Below are 19,359 nucleotides of genomic sequence, written 5' to 3' on the forward strand. Positions count from 1 at the left end.
CGGGGCAATGGGATGACCCAGAGGGATGGGATGGGGAGGGAGGTGGGTGGGGGGTCCAGGAAGGGGAACACATGTAAACCCAGGGCTGATTCATGTCAATGTATGGCAAAAACTATTACAATATTGTAAAGTAATTAGCCCCCAACTAAAATAAATAAATTTATTAAAAAAAAAAGTGGTATTTTACTGATCAAATTTCACTTGAAATAATTCCAATCAATCAGACAGTTTTCTAGGCTGCTGTTGTCAATATCTGGGGACATACCATCATACGTTCCACTTTCTAATAATGTTCCACTCTCTTCCAGTGCTTTGAACTGTTCAACAGAAATGAAATTATAGTCCACCCCTGGTACTTCCCCATCCCTGGGGGCCCTTGTAGTACCTAAGGAAAGAAAAAAAGAAAAAAATAGGTTGTAAAGTGCTTTTAAACTTACAAAATATTGAAAATAATAGAAAATTCGTTTTACAGAGAACACATGGGAAACACTATTGAATATATTGTATCTAGAGTGATAAGAGAATTTGAGGCAAATTAACATTCCTAGGTCAAAGTAGGATAATACTATAGGATGAGTAAATATATTTTAATAAAATCTACAGATAGCTATGAAATTCAAAATTACAAAGATTAAAATGTTAGTGTCCAAGAAAGCTTAACTTTCCAAGACTCAACAGTTAATTCTTCTTTGAAACCTTAATTCTCATGCTTAACATTTAAAGGAGAGGTAAATCCACCAAGGAAAGGCTTCAAGTTCATGTAGCCACCTTACATATTTTTTCTTCCTTAGCAGAAATGTAAACTAATGTTCTACTTACCAGAGTTGTAAGACAATAAAAAAAGAGAAACAACTTTTAAAAACTCCTTTATTAATAAGCTCCATTTAAAAAACCTGAACAAATATTAATCACGCAATTATTTTTAGACTCATTAATAAAGGGCTCAAGGCTTAAGGTTGCAATTCACAAAATGTAATTTTATACATATTGCTGCTTAGTCATTATTCTCTTCAAGTAATTTCAAAACATTAAGCAGTAAGCAAATTGCTTAATGAAATTCCCTACAGCAACTGAGCACTAAATTTCTATCCATTAAGGAATCAATGCCAAAGTAAAATCTTTTTCAGAGCCAAGATATAAATTCAAGTTATGGCAGCACTGCTGTACTTTACTGAATTTCACTGAACAAGAATATTTTTTTAAGTGAAATTGGAAATGTCACTTCAAATACTAGAAAATACAAACAAGATATGCAGGTAGTTAGCCTGGAAACAGAGTTAGGATATTGTCCTGCCAAGGATGCTTTCCCAAGCCTATTTCTCTATTTATGCTGTTTGTTAACAGCACTCCAAACCAGAAACCTGAGACAGTAACCTTGGGTTCTTCCTTCTACTCTACACCTAGTCACCAAATCTGGTTGATTCTATCTCCTAACTACCTGTAGGATTTATACACTTGTCTTCATTCTCACATCCACTTAATCCATATCAGTATCAATGGGCTGTACTGTTGGTCTCCTGAGCTCAACCCTGTCTTCATCCTAGCTACAGACCTTAACCAAACTGCAATCAGTGACTTTTCTAAAACCATCTGAGCAAAAAACCTCTAAACCTCTAAATGGTTCCCATGATCCTTGATATAAAATCCAGGTTCTACCTCTCCAGCTTCTTTCTTGCCTCACCCTTTCACATTCTAGGCTTTAGCCATAATCAATTTTTTTTTTTTCAATTCTTTTAACGTTCCTTGCACTTGCTTATTTCCAAGGCCTTTGCCAAGCCATTCTTTTCCTTGGAAGACTTCCTATTCCCTTTCCCTCTTACCTCTGTTACGGTACTCATCCTTCAGCTTCTGACTGAGAAAGCTTATTTTAGAGAACTTTCCATGATTCCCATCTAGGTATGGGAATATGCAGGAACCTCATCTACTTGGTTCAGGGCAATACCCCGAGTTTCTGCACAATGTAAATCCCATAGCAGGCACTCAATAGAGACAATTGTCAGATAAATTAAGTAAAATTTTATACAAATGTAATAGTCACAGGCCCTGGAAATATGCTATATTATAAATTAACTCATGGGAAGCTATTAATTGCTTTCACATTCTATTATATTTTGTAATGTGAAAAAAACCCACAATGATGATGAATGATAATAATCTCAGAAAATAATGATTAAGCAAACATTCTAAGTAATAAAGACTATTGCATTTCTTTATCTGTTTTACATCACAGAGGATACAAAATCTCTAAAATATAACTTCCTTTGTTCTTAACATTTTTTTTCCTATCAAATTTTTGTTTCTTATATACTGACTAAAATTACACTGTTAGAGTCCCCAAATTAACAGCTTTCAGTTCCACATTAGGTAAAAGTTAATCTTAGAAAGTAAATTCAGCAATTAAATTTATGATTAGCAGCTGTGATAGATGGAAAACATGGCCACATATTTTGCATCTCCTCCTATCAAGAGATGGAGCCTGTTGCCTCACCTCTTGAATCTGAACTGGACTTAAGGCTTGCTTTGAATAACTTAGTGTGATGTTGTACAAGTTCAGGAGTCTAGATCTCTGTCTTTGCCTCCTTGGAATGGTCCCACCACCATGTATGGATGTCCAGACAAGACTACTGAATGATGAGTGAGAGTCCCATCTAATAAACAGCACCTAGGCCCAGATATGAGAGAGGTCAGTTTAGCCCCTCTAACGCCAGCTTAGCTGCCAATGACCAGCCACATGAGTGGGTCCAGATGAGCTCAGCAAACTCATGAAATCATGAGAAATCATACATGATAGTTATTTTAAGCCATTAAGTTCTAGGGTAGTCTGTTATGCAGCAAAGGCTAATTGAAATATTATCTGAATAAACTCTACTATAAACATAATGACTATATAAAATCCAATTTAAGAGCAAATCATTCTAAAGATAATACTATTTTATTTTAAGAAAAAAAAAAAGCACTGACCCAAGAGACAGGAGCAACTCTGCATTTTAGTCTAGGATAATTATTAATGGTAAAATTTCGAGCAAGCACTTAATCCCTCTGGGCTTGGTTCTCTTTCTGCAAAGTGGCACTGAGCAAGATGATGATTCTTTCCATTAATAAACATAAAATGTGTGATTCCAGCATATATATTTCCAACACTTACAAAGTAGCTTGAATGTTAATTCTCTTTACAAATGTATTATAAATTTTCACTTGTTCCCCTTCAAATAATGTACTCTCATACACATAAAAAGTTTTCTACCTTCCCCTATCCAACTCCACTGCCCTCAGCATTCCAGAAAATTTACCTTTCTATTCTCTTGATACTCTCTATACACTTAATGTAAAGCTTTGTACATCCCCTCCAATCAACATTATATTGCTCCTTTTTACATAAAAATTCCTTCAAGTTCTTCTTACTCAGTGTCCAACTCCTCTCCTCTCATTTTCTCTTGAGCCCATTCCAATCAGATCACTGCCTCAACCAGTCCCACTGAGACAGTCTGTGAATCAGAAGTCTCCACTTTGCTTAACCCAATGGTCAAGTGTCAGTCCATAACCTGGCAAATCAACAACCTTTGACATAACTGATCACTCCCTCCTTTTTCTGTTTTATTCTGAAATGTACAGAAAAGTACATAAAACATATATATAAAGTTTAGTAGTAATAAGCAATAACAAAGCAAACTCATCCAGATGAAGAAACAGAACATTACTAGGACGCCAAAAGCCCCCTCATATGTCTCCAATCACAAATCTCTCCCTCCCTCCACCCCCAACGTGACCATCATCTTTACATTTGTGATGATTTCTTTTCTTTTTAAAAATGTTTTTAGCAACTAAGAAATGCATTTCTGAGCAACACAGCTTAGTTTTGCCTGCTTTGCAACTTGATGGGATTGGAATCATACCACATGCATCCTTTTGTGTCCACATCAATACTTATGTTTTTAAACTTCTGCCAACATGTTAAGTATTATAAAGGTATCTCACATTGTATTCAATGTGCAACCACTTTAAAAGATTAAACATTCTTTTTCATATATTTACAAACCATAGAGATTTCTTCTGTTGTAAAGTGGCTGCTCAAGTCTGCCACTTCTCTGTTGGGCTCCCTGTCTTTAAAATCGTAGTTCTTTACATTTTAGATACTACATTACTTCATCAAATCTAAGTAATCAATAGCTTCTAAAATACACCATTATTTTACCCTAAAAAAGAGAAAAACCCTGGCAATTATAATTGAAATATTTCACATATTGCAAGATGCATTCCAATTGTAGAGAGGCTAAAATGTGAAATAATTGTATCTTAGCACTGCAGTCTTTTGCCAGATATATGTGGTTGCAAATGGGGTGTTTCTGCTACAGAAATAGGCTTTCTTCAAATAGTGCTTTCTGCAAAATCATACACCAAAAATAAGAAAAACTTATGGAGAAAACAGGATAGGGTTGATCTCTCAAACTCTGCTGCAGCTTAGTAAACAGAGCATTGGTAAAGCCAATAACAATCCCCATGAAAAATATTAATACAATTTAGTAGATTGTTATGTTCCTAAAAAAAAAAACACTAAATAAAATACTTCGTCTTTAAAATTTTCTATGAAAAGGTAGCTTGACAGAAAGGTACAGAGGGTTGAGGATATTGAATAATAAGACAAGGCAAAAGGTACAATCAATAATTTTAAGATAAAGTACAAGTTCAAATTGAGAAAAGAAGCCAAATTGAGGTGAACAGGCATCATATACAGTAAAACAAAAGCAACATTCAGCTATGTTTGTATATTCTGTGTTTACTTGCTGCTACTTTATCATACACAAGATTGGGCTAGGGAAAATGAAATAAGAACCAATGTTACTTCTCAGTTCAGTTGACATCATTCTCCTACCTACTTACCTGCATTATTGAAACAAATGTTGCAAAACAGACAGTATCTTCTCTCACTGTGATTTCACCTTTTTTTTTTTTAAATAAACGGTCCTTTGATGACAGAAGTTTTCATTTTAATGTAGTCAAATTTATCAATTCTTTCCTTTAGAGCTAATGGTTTTGTGTTTTGCTGAAGAAATCCTTTCCAAGGCCATGGAGGTATTCTACATTCTTTTTAAAAAAGCATTACAGCTTTGCCTTTCACGCCTAGTACTTTAATGTACTAAAGCTTTTTCTTTTTTTTTGGTTTGATGGGCAGTAGTAGCCCAATTTCCTTTTTTCCCCCAAATGCTTATTCAACAAGATTTATTAAAAAAAATCAGTATTTTCTCCTCTAATCAGCCATGGCACTCCTTTCCCAGGAATCCTATACAGAAATGCCCATATAAGACTCAGTGTCTACATCCCATTTACCTACCAACTATTCCTGCACCTTTATCACAGTGTTGTAATTATTATACTGCTGTGATACATCTTGAGATATAGCAGAAAAAGTTCACTTACCTTATTTTTTTTCTATTCATAGCCTTTCTATATAAATTCTAGGATCAGATAGGCTACAAATGCTGAAATTTTTATTGAATTAGATTGAATCTATTAATCCATTTGAGGAGAACTGAAATCTTTACCATATTGAGTCTTTAATCCATGAACAAGAAATCTCTGTCAAAATATTTAGATCTTCCTTAATGTCCATTAATTTCACCTTATAGAGATCTTTATCCTTTATATTTAGAGATGAATTAGGTATTTCAACTCTTTTTATGCTATTTTTATGCTATACATGGTATTTTTCTACAAATTTTCATTTGTTAATTGTTCATAGTATGAAAGAATAAAATTCTGGGAGTTTATTTGGTCATTTTACATAATTTATCTATAATAAAATTGACTAGTTCTAATGGTACAATTTACCTATAATACAATTCACTAATTCTAGTGATAGAATTCTATGAATTTTGGGAACCATCACCCTCAAAAGTCTCTTTGTGCCCTTTTGTAGTCTCCCATCCTATGGCAGCCACTGGTCTATTGTCACTATAGTTCTGCCTTTAATAGACGCTCACATAAATGAAATCACACATTAATTTGATTTCAGTAGTGGTTTGTGTGTCTGGCTTCTTTCACTTTGCATGATGCTTTTGAGATTCATCCAGTTTGTTGTTCAATATCCTTTTATTACTGAGGGGTATTCCAATTCCACTGTATAGATACACCAAAATTTGATTATGCATTCACCACTGGTGGACATTTAGGTTGTTTCCAGATTTTAGATACTATATAAAAAGCTGTTGTACATTTACAAGTCTTTGGGTAGATTTATATTTAAATTTATGTTGGGTTAATACCTAAGAGTAGAATTGCTGGGTCATATGATAAGTGTATGCTTAACTTTATATAAGAAAAAGTTCAAAGCAGACATACTACTTTGCATTCCCAAAAACAATATATAAGAGCTATAGCTGTTTTACATTATTGTTTCCATGTAGGAATTCCTTTCTAGAGCTTCCTGACAGATTTACTTTTTCTAAATCCCAAGAAAAATGAGTTGAAGGGGAAAATGAAGAGGAAAAAATATATAGTTCTATTGTGAGAATTAAAGCTTAATAATTTAACATAGAGATGTTACTGGTTTGAAACAATGTATTGATATCAATTGAAAGCAAGAGCAAGAAACACTGAAAGCAGAATGAAACGTTAAAGCTGACATTTCCAGGGACTAGGACAGAAGCATAGGGGAGAGCAGCAGACATAATCTATCCATCAGTCTTACCTGCAGCTGTTCCCTTGCTGCAAGTGTGTGGCCAGGGCTCTGATGATAACAGTGGGTTGTTCTTGCAAATATAATACTGAAGGCCAGATAAGACCCTAAGTTGGCAGCTTCAACATGATTCTATGTAATGTTTTTAACATTGGTCAGGGCATCTGAATGTTACCTGAACACTATTCAACAATGTTCTCTGATATTTTCCTCCATCTGGTATTTGCTACAAGTTGCAGAGCTTTGTAAATAAGTGCAAGATGTGAATGCTGTTGTAGAATACTTCAGCCTGAAATCAGAAACTAGTCTACAATCTGAAGTAAAAGCAACATAGACTTCAATAGCAAAAACAAACAATCAGGGCAAGAAAACAAGTACTTTCAGCATTAAAAAAGGAAACAAGCTTATATGAATGACCAGTGCAAAATGAAATATTTTTTCCTATGTCTGAATAGTTGTTACCAAAGATCAAGGCAATCAGATAATACAACTGATACTTTGTGTGCTTCAAATTTTCATTTCAGGAGTGAAAAATTCAAATATTAAATATCTGTAGTATTATCTTTCAAATTTTTAGATGATTTTTATTTGGCATTTATTTTGTGTTAGTGTTCATTATTTTAAGACTTTTTGTTAGCAAATGCCTGTATCAGGCTGAGACCATTTAAAAATGTTATCAAAATCTTGTTACATTAATTTTTAATAATATTAAACCATTTGATTTTACGCTGTCATTTTTTCTCTTTAAGCACTTGGTGCACTCAGGAGAAACCATCCCACACCTCAGTGTTCAGAGCCATTGCTGCTGCTGCTAAATTGCTTCAGTCGTGTCCGACTCGGTGCGACCCCATAGACGGCAGCCCACCAGGCTCCTATGTCCCTGGGATTCTCCAGGCAAGAATACTGGAGTGGGTTGCCATTTCCTTCTCCAATGCATGAAAGTGAAAAGTGAAAGTGAAGTTGCTCAGTCATGTCCGACTCTTCGCAACCCCATGGACTGTAGCCTACCAGGCTCCTCCGTCCATGGGATTTTCCAGGCAAGAGTACTGGAGTCGGTTGCCACTTCCTTCTCCAGTTCGGAGCCATTATTACTGCTCTAATGGTGAAGCGTAGCCGTCATTAGGGTTTGCAAGGTACTTGGCTCAGCTGGTACTTCGTCACAATCAGCCACAGGTTATACTAAGATTAAATGATGATATCATTTGTCACAAATTACCAGCAACCTGCTTCCCGCTGGAAGGAATTTGGCTCTGTGCTCAAGCCCAAGTACACACCCAAAAGCAATCTTAAAATCCCTTCTTGGAGCATCTGTCTCCTGGGACTGCTACCAGTACCAATCCTATATCATCCAGGGTCCAAGCAGGAGGAAGAAACTAGATGGTAACTTGAACAAGGACTAACCTAATGTAAAGATTATTAACTATTTATAAAGATTTAACTAAGGCAGAATAAAAGAGAATTCCAAAGAGTATCATCCTAAAGCTGAGCAAGAATATCCAAGTAAGGAAAAAACTTGGAAGAAAGAGATGCTCTCAAAGTCTGAGATTCAGACCTTTTTGGAGAAGGTGCCCAGCAGCCCACTGGATGGTAGAGAAGTTTGCTGGGTTGCCTTGGGACACAGCTGGTTCACCATCAGTGAGTTGAGGCTGGTGGGCAGGGTCTGCTGGAATACCAATAAAATTCACCAGCAAATGGCCTTGAGTGGAAGGGACATGTAGCGGGGTGTTTTGGACTTACTAGAAAATCAGCTGGGAAACTGGCTGAGCTTGCTGGAAACCCACTGGAAAAACATTTGCAAGAGATTTTGCTGAAATCTGGGGGGCCTGAAGGGTTCCCCACAGAACTCATCAGGAAACTGTGAGGAACTCAGCTGGCACATTGATGGAATTTATGAAGCCACCTATGTGAGTGTGTTCCCGAACTCACTGCTGGGACTCCCTCCACTCCTACCCCTCACTCCCCTCCCTACCCCATCCATGTGTACCACTGAACTTGCCCCTGGGTAGCTGACTGCTAGAGTGCTGGTGAAACTGAGTATCTTTTTGCAGGCAGAAGCAAAAAGAAAAAGGCACACTGAAACCAGGAAAAAAGACTCTTTTTTTCTCCAGTATCTTTCCTACACCTTCTACTGACAAAGCTCAACGTTGTGCCAGATGGTAAGGAGAAAATGTGACAATATCATAAGTAGGCAAAAAGAGTAGATTTGAAGCCAAGAGGCTGTGAGTAATAAACTGGCAAACTAGTTTTCTGAGAGATTATATCATGAACTCAAGTTGAATTTTTGTCAAATGTTTTTTTCAACACCTATGGAGAAGATCATATGGCTTTTCTAGTTGGTTACTATATTCATCTTCACATGTTATACCAACCTTGCATTCCTGGGACAAATCTCAATTGGTCAAAATGTGTTACCTTTTTTCTATATTGCTATGTATTGATTTGCTAAAATAAAGGATTTTGAGCCTATGTTCATGAAAAATTTTGGTCTCATCCTCTTAACGTTTTCATCTGGCTTTAGAATCAGGATAATGCTCAGATCATGGAGTGAGATTGGGAAATGTTCTACTTTTCAGAAGAAGCTGTATAGAATTGGCATTATTTCTTTAAATATTTGGAACAATTTACTAGTACCATCTGGGCCTGAAGTTTTCTCTACGGGAAAAGTAAAAACGACAAATTTAATTTCTTTAATAGATACAAGGCTGTTCAGTTCTTCTATTTCTTTCTGAGTGAGCATTGGTAGTTTTTGTCTTCCAAGAGGTTTATACATTTCATATGAGTTGTTGAGTTTACTGGTGTAAGTAGTTTAGAAAATTCCTTATTATCGACTTAACCTCTGTAGGATTTTCAGTGATACTCTCTCTCATTCCCAATAATGTTTATCACTTCTATTCATCTTTAAGAAGCAGCTCTGAATTTCACAGATTTCTCTCTATTGTTTCTCTATTTTCTAGTTTATTGATTTCTGCTTTTTATTATTTCCTTCCTGCTACTTAATTTGGGTTTACTTTGCTCTTAAGGTAGAAATTTAGATCATCGATAGAGATCTTTATTATTTTCTAATGTAAGTATTCATTACTATAAATTTCCCTCTAAATACTGCTCTAGCAACACCCCACAAATTGATATACTGTAGTGAAATGTGTGATACATTGTAATTTTTCTTGTGGCTTATTCTTTAACTCACAAGTTAGTTAGAAGTGTAGCAATTTAATTTCCAAATATTTGGAGATTTTCTATATATCTTTCTGTAAATGATTTCTAATTCCACTAGGATCAGAGAACATATTTTACATGTTTGAAATCCTCTTAAATATAGTGAATCTTGTTTTATGGTCCAGAATATGATCTACATTTGTATATGTCCCATGTGCACTAAAGAATGTATATTCCTGTGCTGTTGGATGGAATGCTCTAACAAGTAACAGTTCGGTCAAGTTGGCTGAAAGTGTTATTCATGTTATGATCTTGTTGATTTTTCACTTACTTTTCCTAAAGCAGGTATTGATATCTTGAATGTAATTATGAAGTTTTCTATTTTCCTTTTAGTTCTCATTCTGACATCATTTCCATTCCATCTGAAGAATTTTCTTTACTATTTTTTATAGTACAAGTCTACTGGAGAAAAATTCCCTCATCCTTTTTTTTTTGTCTCAAAAATTTCTTTCTTTTTATTTTTAAGAATATTTTTACTGTATACAAATCTAGGTTGGCATCTTCTTCCTTCCAGCATCTTGAAGATAACATTTGATTGGCTTCCAGCTTGTACTGTTTCTGTTGATAAGTCTGTAGTCAATCTATATTTCCTTGTATGATCTCTTTTTCTGTCTGCCTTTCATATTTTCTGTGGTTTTCAGCAATTAGATTACGACGTACATTGATTTTTTTTTTAATGTTTCTACTGCTTGAGGTTTGTTGATACTCTTAGGTCTACTGGTTTATAGTTTTCATTGAACCTGGAAACAATTCAGCCACTATTTTTTCAAATGTTTGTTCTGCTTCCCCCACTTTGGCTTGATAGCGTGCCACAGTCGATATGAAGAGATCACAGTCCTGTTCTGTCTGTAATCCAAGGTCTGAAAACAGATGTTACAGATATCTTGCCCAATTATTTATGATAAGAGGGTAAACCCAGTATGAGGAAGTGCTTTGTGGCAAAAGTAGAACTGTCCCTGTCTCTCTCACTGTTTGATTGTTTTTTAAAAGTTCACTTTTGTATTCTGTTTCCTCTGTTTGATTAATTTATATTGTTAGGTCTTCCAGTTCACCAATCTTTTCTGTTGCAGTTTCTAATCTGCTATGTTAAACTTATCCAGTGAGTTTTTGAAGTTCCATATAGTTCCTTTTAAAAATATGTATCTTGTTTTCTCTTCATTCTGTTCATTTTGTCCTTTAAATCCTTGAGCATATTTATGAGATAACTTTAAAAATTTTGGTATGGTCATTATCTGTGTCATTCCTGTTTTTTTTCTTTCTTTAATCAGCTCACTTTTAATTATGAGTCACATTTTTTTGTTTTTATGCCTAGTAATTATTTATTAGACACTAGACATTATGAATATGATGCTATTCAGTATCTAGATTTTTTTGTCTTCCTTTAAAGAGTTCTTATTTTTCCCCCCTTTTCTCCCTCTCTTCCTTTATTTTTGCTAACTAGATAAGTTACATGCATATTCACTTGATCCTTTTGGGACTTTTTAAATTAAACTTTGTTAAAGTGGGTCTAAATCTATGGCTCCTGTAACACTACTAGTAAGCCATGACCCTTACGGGGTCTCTCCACTCAGGTTGGTTAGAACTCAAACTACTCTTGGCCCTGTGTAAGCTCTGGGAATTGTTAACCTTACAGCTCACAGAGTTCTTTGCCTGCTTTGTGAAGTCACGTTCTCAGCTTAGTATTCAGCAATAAATCCAAGAAGGCACCTAATGCAGTTTGCCTGAGCTTTCTTTATATCTCTTCTTCTCTGATACCCAGCCCTGCAAATTTCTAACATCTCAGAATTCTTGAACACATATTTCTGTACCCTCAACTCAGAGTCTGCTAAACAGCCTAGGCTCTTCCTCCAAGTGTTATAGCCTCAAAAGTGCCTCCAGGCAGAAAGCTGATGAAATTACAGGATTCTTTTGTGTGTGATCTCCTTCCTATTCTCTTAGGGATCACAGTTGTGCTCTGTGAAATGTCTGACAACAGCAGAAGTCTCTTTCTCTCATTAATTTCGTTGTTTAAATTGTCTCAGGTTTTGTCAGTGGGCACCCCTACTAGGTGGCTTTTCTCCTAAGTGTTCTTCTGATATGTCCCCAAAATTTTTTAAACATACTTTCTAGTACAACTGGACGTTCCAAACTCACCTTGCACTTTCCTTACTCTAGGCTAGGAATCAGAATTTTCTCCAGAAAGATCTGGTATCTTTTAGTAAAGAATTACATTTAGAGAACAGATGTGACCATCCAATTTGCTAACTGCTACTGATGCATAAGCGCTTCTAGATTCTTGGAAGGGTTTTAGACAGTTCAATTTTTAAGTCAGAAGTTCCTATTAGGATCTGAAATGACTATAGCCATTTGGAACTTGTGAATTAAATAAACTAGAGCTCCTTTCTAGGGAAAAACTTCACACTGGGGAGAAACTGCAAAACTAGGACAATAAATGTAAGTTAAAAAGAAGATTCAAGTAAAAGTGGCAGAGGGCAGCAGAAAGTACAAGTACATATTTTTATTAATTTGCTTTAACAAGGCAAGAGGAAGCTCTAGAGATACGAGACTAAAAATGCTGCCCTGAGAAACCCCATGTGGGCAAAATATCAAGTTACTTATAAGGGAATAAAGCTCAGATTGTGTTCAGGTTTTTTTTTTTTTTTTAAGAGCAATGCTTTATGCCAAAAGACAATTAGATAATTAAGACAGGGCAAGAAGTTACGAGCCAAAAATCTCATATCCATCCACACAAACTTTTAAAGTATAAAGATCACAGACAATTGATATAATGATTCTGTGAACTCTTCATGGATATCTGGTAGAGAACAAGCTTCAGACAACCAGAATTATTGAAGAAACGATAACACAGGGTTGGTAGTTTGGTTAAATGTGTATCTAAGCATAGAATGGAGAATAAATGATTATAAAGGGGAGACTGCAGTACATAATGGTTGCTTGCATTACCAATATAGACACAGATCCAGGATCAAAAAACAGGGAGAATGCGGAGAGAAAATGCAAAGGAGAGTAAGCTTGATGATTACCTTATATTTGTGGGAATAAAAGATAGTACCTCAGGTCAGATGATGGGAGAGGGAGAAGGAAGGATGAAGAAGAAATGACTGTACAATTTTAGTATTGCTCATAGTATGACCAAATAAAAGTGAGGAGGAACAGAGTACTATATAAAGGTAGCCATTAGAATAAAGATATAACTCTTCCTAAAAAGAGAGATCAAATAAAATAGATTACACAGTGAAAGGCTTTTTTTATAAAAGACTTGAAAATAGGTAAAATGGGGATTCCCATAGGCAAAATGGTGCTAGTGGTAAAGAACCTGCCTGCCAATGCAAGAAACCCCTGGATCAGGAAGCTCGCCTAGAAGAGGGCATGGCAACCCACTCCAGTATTCATGCCTGCAGAATCCCATGGACTGAGGAGCCTGGCAGTCTACACTCCATGGGGTCACAAAGAGTTGGACACGACTAAAGTGATGTAGCACGCACCCATGCGTATAGGTAAAACAGAAAAACATGACAAAACTGGGGCTAAAGATATCACATCAATAAATATAAAGTTTCACACTAGCTACAAAATACAAAAACATGACAAAACTGAGATGAAAAGTATTGATCAAGTCAATAAATATAAAGTTTCACACTGGGTACAAAGTTCAACACTATTTATAAAACACAGATTCAGAAAGATAAAAGAATAGTAAGATTTATTCTTTTTGGCAGATTCTTTACCATCTGAGATACCAGAGAAGCAGAGTGAGATTCAGAAAGATAAAAGAATAAAAAGATTTATCAGGCAAATGCAAAAAAGGCAGGACTTGCAATTCTGAAATCTGATAAGGTAGATTTATAGGGGGATAGCATAGATAAGGGGTCATATTTTAAAACAAAAAATTTTATACCATGTTAAGAAGTCTAGACTGCTAGTAAACAGGACTCTCTGAAGGATAAACTACAGATGTGCAAGAATCAGATGTGCCCTAGGTATGAGTCACTGTGGTTCAGTTTGTTTCTCTGTTACTTGTGTTTGCAAATAGTTTCATTTTATATACTTCTATATATCTTATAAGCCTCATAATAGTGTTATTAACTTTAACCATAAAAATGATTAAAAGTTTGAAATTAAAGTTTAAAAAACAAAGAAAAATATCAGACGTATACTTTAAAGATGGACTAGACTGAGGTGACACGGGAGGCAGGGGACACAGTTAGAATGGGGCAAGGGGACAAACACTGCTTGAGTAGCTACTCCAGATCAAGTGGTTTACAATTATACTCTCACTTTAATTCTAAAAGCTATATGAAGTGAGCCTTATGGTTTCATATTTTATACATGGAGATTCTGAAACCTTAGGAAGGTTAAGTAATCACTTGGTTGCCCAAGTGAACCAACTAGTATAATGCTAGAATCAAGATTTTGAAGTCAGTTTTACTAAGTTCTTTACAACGACATAATGGCAAATTTTTTTTGTTGTTTAAAGTCTAAGTAAGAAAGAGAGAGTATCTATGATAGTGCAGAGAGATAGGTACTTCAGGAGCATAATTAGGAAGGCTTGGTGATAAACTGGACATTGTGTGAGATTAAATAACAAGATAAAGAGATAAAGAATTCCAGAGACAGTGTAAAAGCTAGTATCCACAAGGAGTTACAAATATACTGAAAAGTAAAACAAATTAGAATGTTCTTTTAGGCCCTTTTATTATTCACTGTTTTTCTTCTTCCCCAGACCTACACTAATTAAACCAAGCTTAACATGATTTATTATTAAAAAAAAAAAAAAAAAAACAGCCAAAAACAAAATTACAACAACAATCAGCTCCTATGAAAACTATTAAAACTGGAATGGATACACCAACATCTAGGTAAAAATTCGAAGGCAGCAAGCACTGCACGCTTCCTCCTGTTTTCCTTTGGGGAAAGGGCAGATTTTAAAATCAGTAATATCCTAATAATGAATATAAAATGTTTGTTCTCAGTATCCAAGCATGGAAAACAAAAAAGTCTTAACTGCATAGGCTTTAGAAATTGATTTATAGGGAAAAAATCTAGTTAGCAACATGTACATTTATATCATTAAATTCTTAAACCCTAATGAATTTTTTAAAAGTCACAATATAGAATCTGCTATCTGAAAGTCCTCTGAAAAATTTTCTCTTTATCCAATTTTTGTTTCATTCCAGTGCCCCAACTTAATCTTCACAATGTCATATGAGATACTCTAGAGAATTATTTCTAGATACTTGATTAAATAAAGATATCTTGGCCACATTTCTTTGATTCTATCTTATACTTACATGGAATGGTTCTCAAATAGAGATTATCTCTGATCACTTGCTGCAGTTTATGGTCAATTGATCCTTTCTGAAACTGAAGACTCAGGTAATGTCGCAAATCTTTATTAATGACTTTGCCTACAACAACAACAAAAAACACACAAGACAAAATAAATAATTGTTAGGTCTCCAGTTAAATATCAATGCTAGTTAATGAATACCCTTAAACCATTTAGCCATAAATAGGATAAAAGAAATCAAAGTATTTTATTCAAAATAACATAACTATACCAAACGATTACAGGTACTATAATTAAAATACACACCTATAATATACAATGTGGGCATAATTTTACATGGCAAGAGAGGGAGCAGATATGGGTCAGAGAGCATGACAAATATCCAAGGTAATTTCATTCAATCCCATGACTTTAAGTACAATCCATAAACAGGTAAGTTCCAAATTCTTATCACATCTCTATCCCTGACCTAACTCCACCAGACTCCAAGTGCATCAAACTCCTTCATCTATATCATATATAAATAAGTACCTCAAATTTCAGATGACCAAAACAGAACTCTTAATTCTATCCTCTCCCATTACATTTCTCTCCTCTAGTCTTAGAAAATCACCTCCTCTGTCTTAGAAAATTACCACAATCCTGCTGAAGCTGAAGGTCCAATACTTTGGCCACCTCAAGCAAACAGCTGATTAACTGGAAAAGACTCTGACGCTGGGAAAGACTGAAGGCAGGAGGAGAGGGCGACAGAGGATGAGATGGCTGGATGGCATCACTGATTCAATGGACATGAACTGGGGCAAACTCTGGGAGACGGTGAGGGACAGGGAAGCCCAGCATGCTGCAGTCCACTGAACAAGAACAACAATCCAATAGAACAAGCCCCAAACCTAGAAGTCATCCTCAATTTCTTCTTTTTACTTCTATCCCTCAATGCAATTAATTAGCAATTTTTGTCAGTTCTCCCTTCAACACGCATCCCATAACTGCCTACTTCTCTCTATTTCCATTGCTACCACCCCAAGCTAATCCACCATGATTTCTCACCTGGAATTCTGCAAAAGCCTTCTAATCCATTCCCTTGCACCCATTTTTGGTTGCTTCCTGCTTCCACCATTCCCAAAGAAGCAAGAATGAGATTTTAAAACATAAGTCAGATAATCACTACTCTGTTTAGAGCCACCTAATGACTTCTTGCTGCTCTTGGAATATAATTCAAATTTCTAAATAGGGCCTAGCAAGCCCTACATGTTCCAGCTCTGACCATCTCAGACCCAAACTCACCTCACCTTCCCCCTCTCAACTATGTTCCACCCACAAGTCCATCTTTCTCATCTCTAATACGCCAAATGGGTCCTATTCAGAACCTTCTGCCTATCACTAGATGGAACAGGCATTCTCTGTCCATTTGTTTGACTCCTAGATACCACATAAATGAGTAAGAATGAAAGGTTTCTTCCTTATTTGTGGGGAAAATGGGAAATTAAAAAGAAGAATATTAGGGGTATCAAAGAAATATTAGCAGAAAAATAGGGAGTTGCAGAAATCTGGTAGCAGTGAATTTGTAATAAGGGTTGAACTTAAAATGATTATCAAAGCAATACAAACACTTTTCATTAGATAAAAGAGCAACAGCTAAAACAAAACAGATTATGTTACTGAATAAGAAATGACTGGTTCTAACACCATACACAAAAATAAACTCAAAATGGATTAAAGATCTAAACGTAAGACCAGAAACTATAAAACTCCTAGAGGAAAACATGGGCAAAACACTCTCCAACATAAATCACAGCAGGATCCTCTATGACCCACCTCCCAGAATATTGGAAATAAAAGCAAAAATAAACAAATGGGACCTAATTAAACTTAAAAGCTTTTGCACAACAAAGGAAACTATAAGCAAGGTGAAAAGACAGCCTTCAGAATGGGAGAAAATAATAGCCAACGAAGCAACAGACAAAGAATCTCAAAAATATACAAGCAACTCCGGCAGCTCAATTCCAGAAAAATAAACGACCCAATCAAAAAATGGGCCAAAGAACTAAACAGACATTTCTCCAAAGAAGACATACAGATGGCTAACAAACACATGAAAAGATGCTCAACATCACTCATTATTAGAGAAATGCAAATCAAAACCACAATGAGGTACCATTTCACGTCAGTCAGAATGGCTGCTATCCAAAAGTCTACAAGCAATAAATGCTGGAGAGGGTGTGGAGAAAAGGGAACTGTTGGTGGGAATGCAAACTAGTACGGCCACTATAGAGAATAGTGTAGACATTCCTTAAAAAACTGGGAATAGAACTGCCATATGACCCGGCAATCCCACTGCTGGGCATACACACCGAGGAAACCAGAACTGAAAGAGACACGTGTACCCCAATGTTCATCGCAGCACTGTTTATAATAGCCAGGACATTGAAACAACCTAGATGTCCATCAGCAGATGAATGGATAAGGAAGCTGTGGTACATATACTCAATGGAATATTTAGTTCAGTTCAGTTCAGTCGCGTCTGACTCTTTGCAACCCCATGAATTGCAGCACGCCAGGCCTCCCTGTCCATCACCAACTCCGGAGTCTACCTAAACCCATGTACATCGAGTCAGTGATGCCATCCAACCATCTCATCCTCTGTCATCCCCTTCTCCTCCTGCCCCCAATCCTACCCAGCATTAGGGTCTTTTCCAATGAGTCAACCCTTCGCATGAGGTGCCCAAAGTATTGGAGTTTCAGCTTCAACATCAATCCTTCCAATGAACACCCAGGACTGATCTCCTTTAGGATGGATTGATTGGATCTCCTTGCAGTCCAAGGGACTCTCAAGAGTCTTCTCCAACACCACAGTTCAAAAGCATCAATTCTGCGGCGCTCAGCTTTCTTCACCGTCCAACTCTCACATCCATACATGACCACTGGAAAAACCATAGCCTTGACTAGATGGACTTTTGTTGGCAAAGTAATGTCTCTGCTTTTAAATATGCTATCTAGGTTGGCCATAACCTTCCTTCCAAGGAGTAAGCGTCTTTTAATTTCATGGCTGCAATCACCATTACTCAGCCATTAAAAAGAATACATTTGAATCAGTTCTATTGAGATGGATGAAACTGGAGCCCATTATACAGAGTGAAGTAAGCCAGAAAGAAAAACACCAATATAGTATACTAAAGCATATATATGGAATTTGAAAGATGGTAACGATAACCCTATATGCAAGACAGAAAAAGAGACACAGATGCATAGAACAGTCTTATGGACTCTGTGGGAGAAGGTGAGGGTGGGATGATCTGAGAGAATAGCATTGATACATGTATATTATCATATATGAAACAGAACGCCATTCCAGGTTCGATGCATGAGACAAATGCTCAGGGCTGGGGCAATGGGATGACCCAGAGGGATGGGATAGGGAGGGAGGTGGGAGGGGGGTTCAGGATGGGGAACACATGTAAACCCATGGCTGATTCATGTCAATGTATGGCAAAAACCACTACAATACTGTAAAGTAATTAGCCCCCAACTAAAATAAATAAATTAAAAAAAAAAAAAAGAAATGACTGGTTGATTAAAATATACTACATCAAGCAATATAGTTATGGGCAAATTAGATAATTCAAAAGGTTACTACAGATCGGTTCATTCTTTCAACTGGTATTTCATAACATAGCATTTCAAATCCTCTCTTTTCTCACATAAATAAACATAACCTGTATGAGAGAGTACTAAAATAAGCAGGAAATCAGAGTGCTTCTAAAGTTTGGAGATAACATTCATGTTCTAAACTAATAAACACAAACCAAAAAGTCCCTGTTTTGCATTGTCAAAAATAGACACTGAGGAAGGGGGAAACCTTGTGATCAAAGAAGAAAATCTGAAGGATATTTACAAGGATAACATTGAACAATCTGTGGTCTGAGGCTGTTTCTGTCAGGACATTAAGTGGCCCCATCAACAAAAGTCCAATTTAGATGGATTCATATTATTTCATTTTTTTTTATTACAGTACTTATTCATTGCTGGGTAGAAGAAAAACCCAATTCATAATCAGTACTGTACAGTCACATTGCTTATTGAACAAAACCATACCCAATTATGAGTTTATTAAATATTTTGAAAACTAGGTAAAAAGTGTTTTGATCACATTGTAATAATCACTATACAAAAGCTTTGCTGG

General features: G+C 36.0%; 1 protein-coding gene across 7 annotated transcripts in view; it reads right to left on the reverse strand.

Moving 5' to 3' along the window:
* The window catches only part of MAGI3 (membrane associated guanylate kinase, WW and PDZ domain containing 3), a 435,962-nt gene that overhangs the window by 97,716 nt on the left and 318,887 nt on the right, over nt 1-19,359 (reverse strand). For all 7 annotated transcript variants that reach the window (XM_081493374.1, XM_081493372.1, XM_081493371.1 and 4 more), the window contains 2 exons: nt 15,181-15,297; nt 266-385 (listed from right to left, as the gene is read on the reverse strand). Coding sequence is in view for 5 of the 7 variants with exons in the window: in XM_081493372.1 (XP_081349498.1) it covers nt 266-385; nt 15,181-15,297 (237 nt within the window). In the remaining 2 variants the exon portion in view is untranslated. The remainder of the gene's footprint in view (nt 1-265; nt 386-15,180; nt 15,298-19,359) is intronic.

This window comes from Giraffa tippelskirchi, chromosome 5 (assembly GCF_054371585.1).
Source record: "Giraffa tippelskirchi isolate mGirTip1 chromosome 5, T2T-mGirTip1v1.2.pri, whole genome shotgun sequence".
Taxonomy (NCBI): Eukaryota; Metazoa; Chordata; class Mammalia; order Artiodactyla; family Giraffidae; genus Giraffa; species Giraffa tippelskirchi.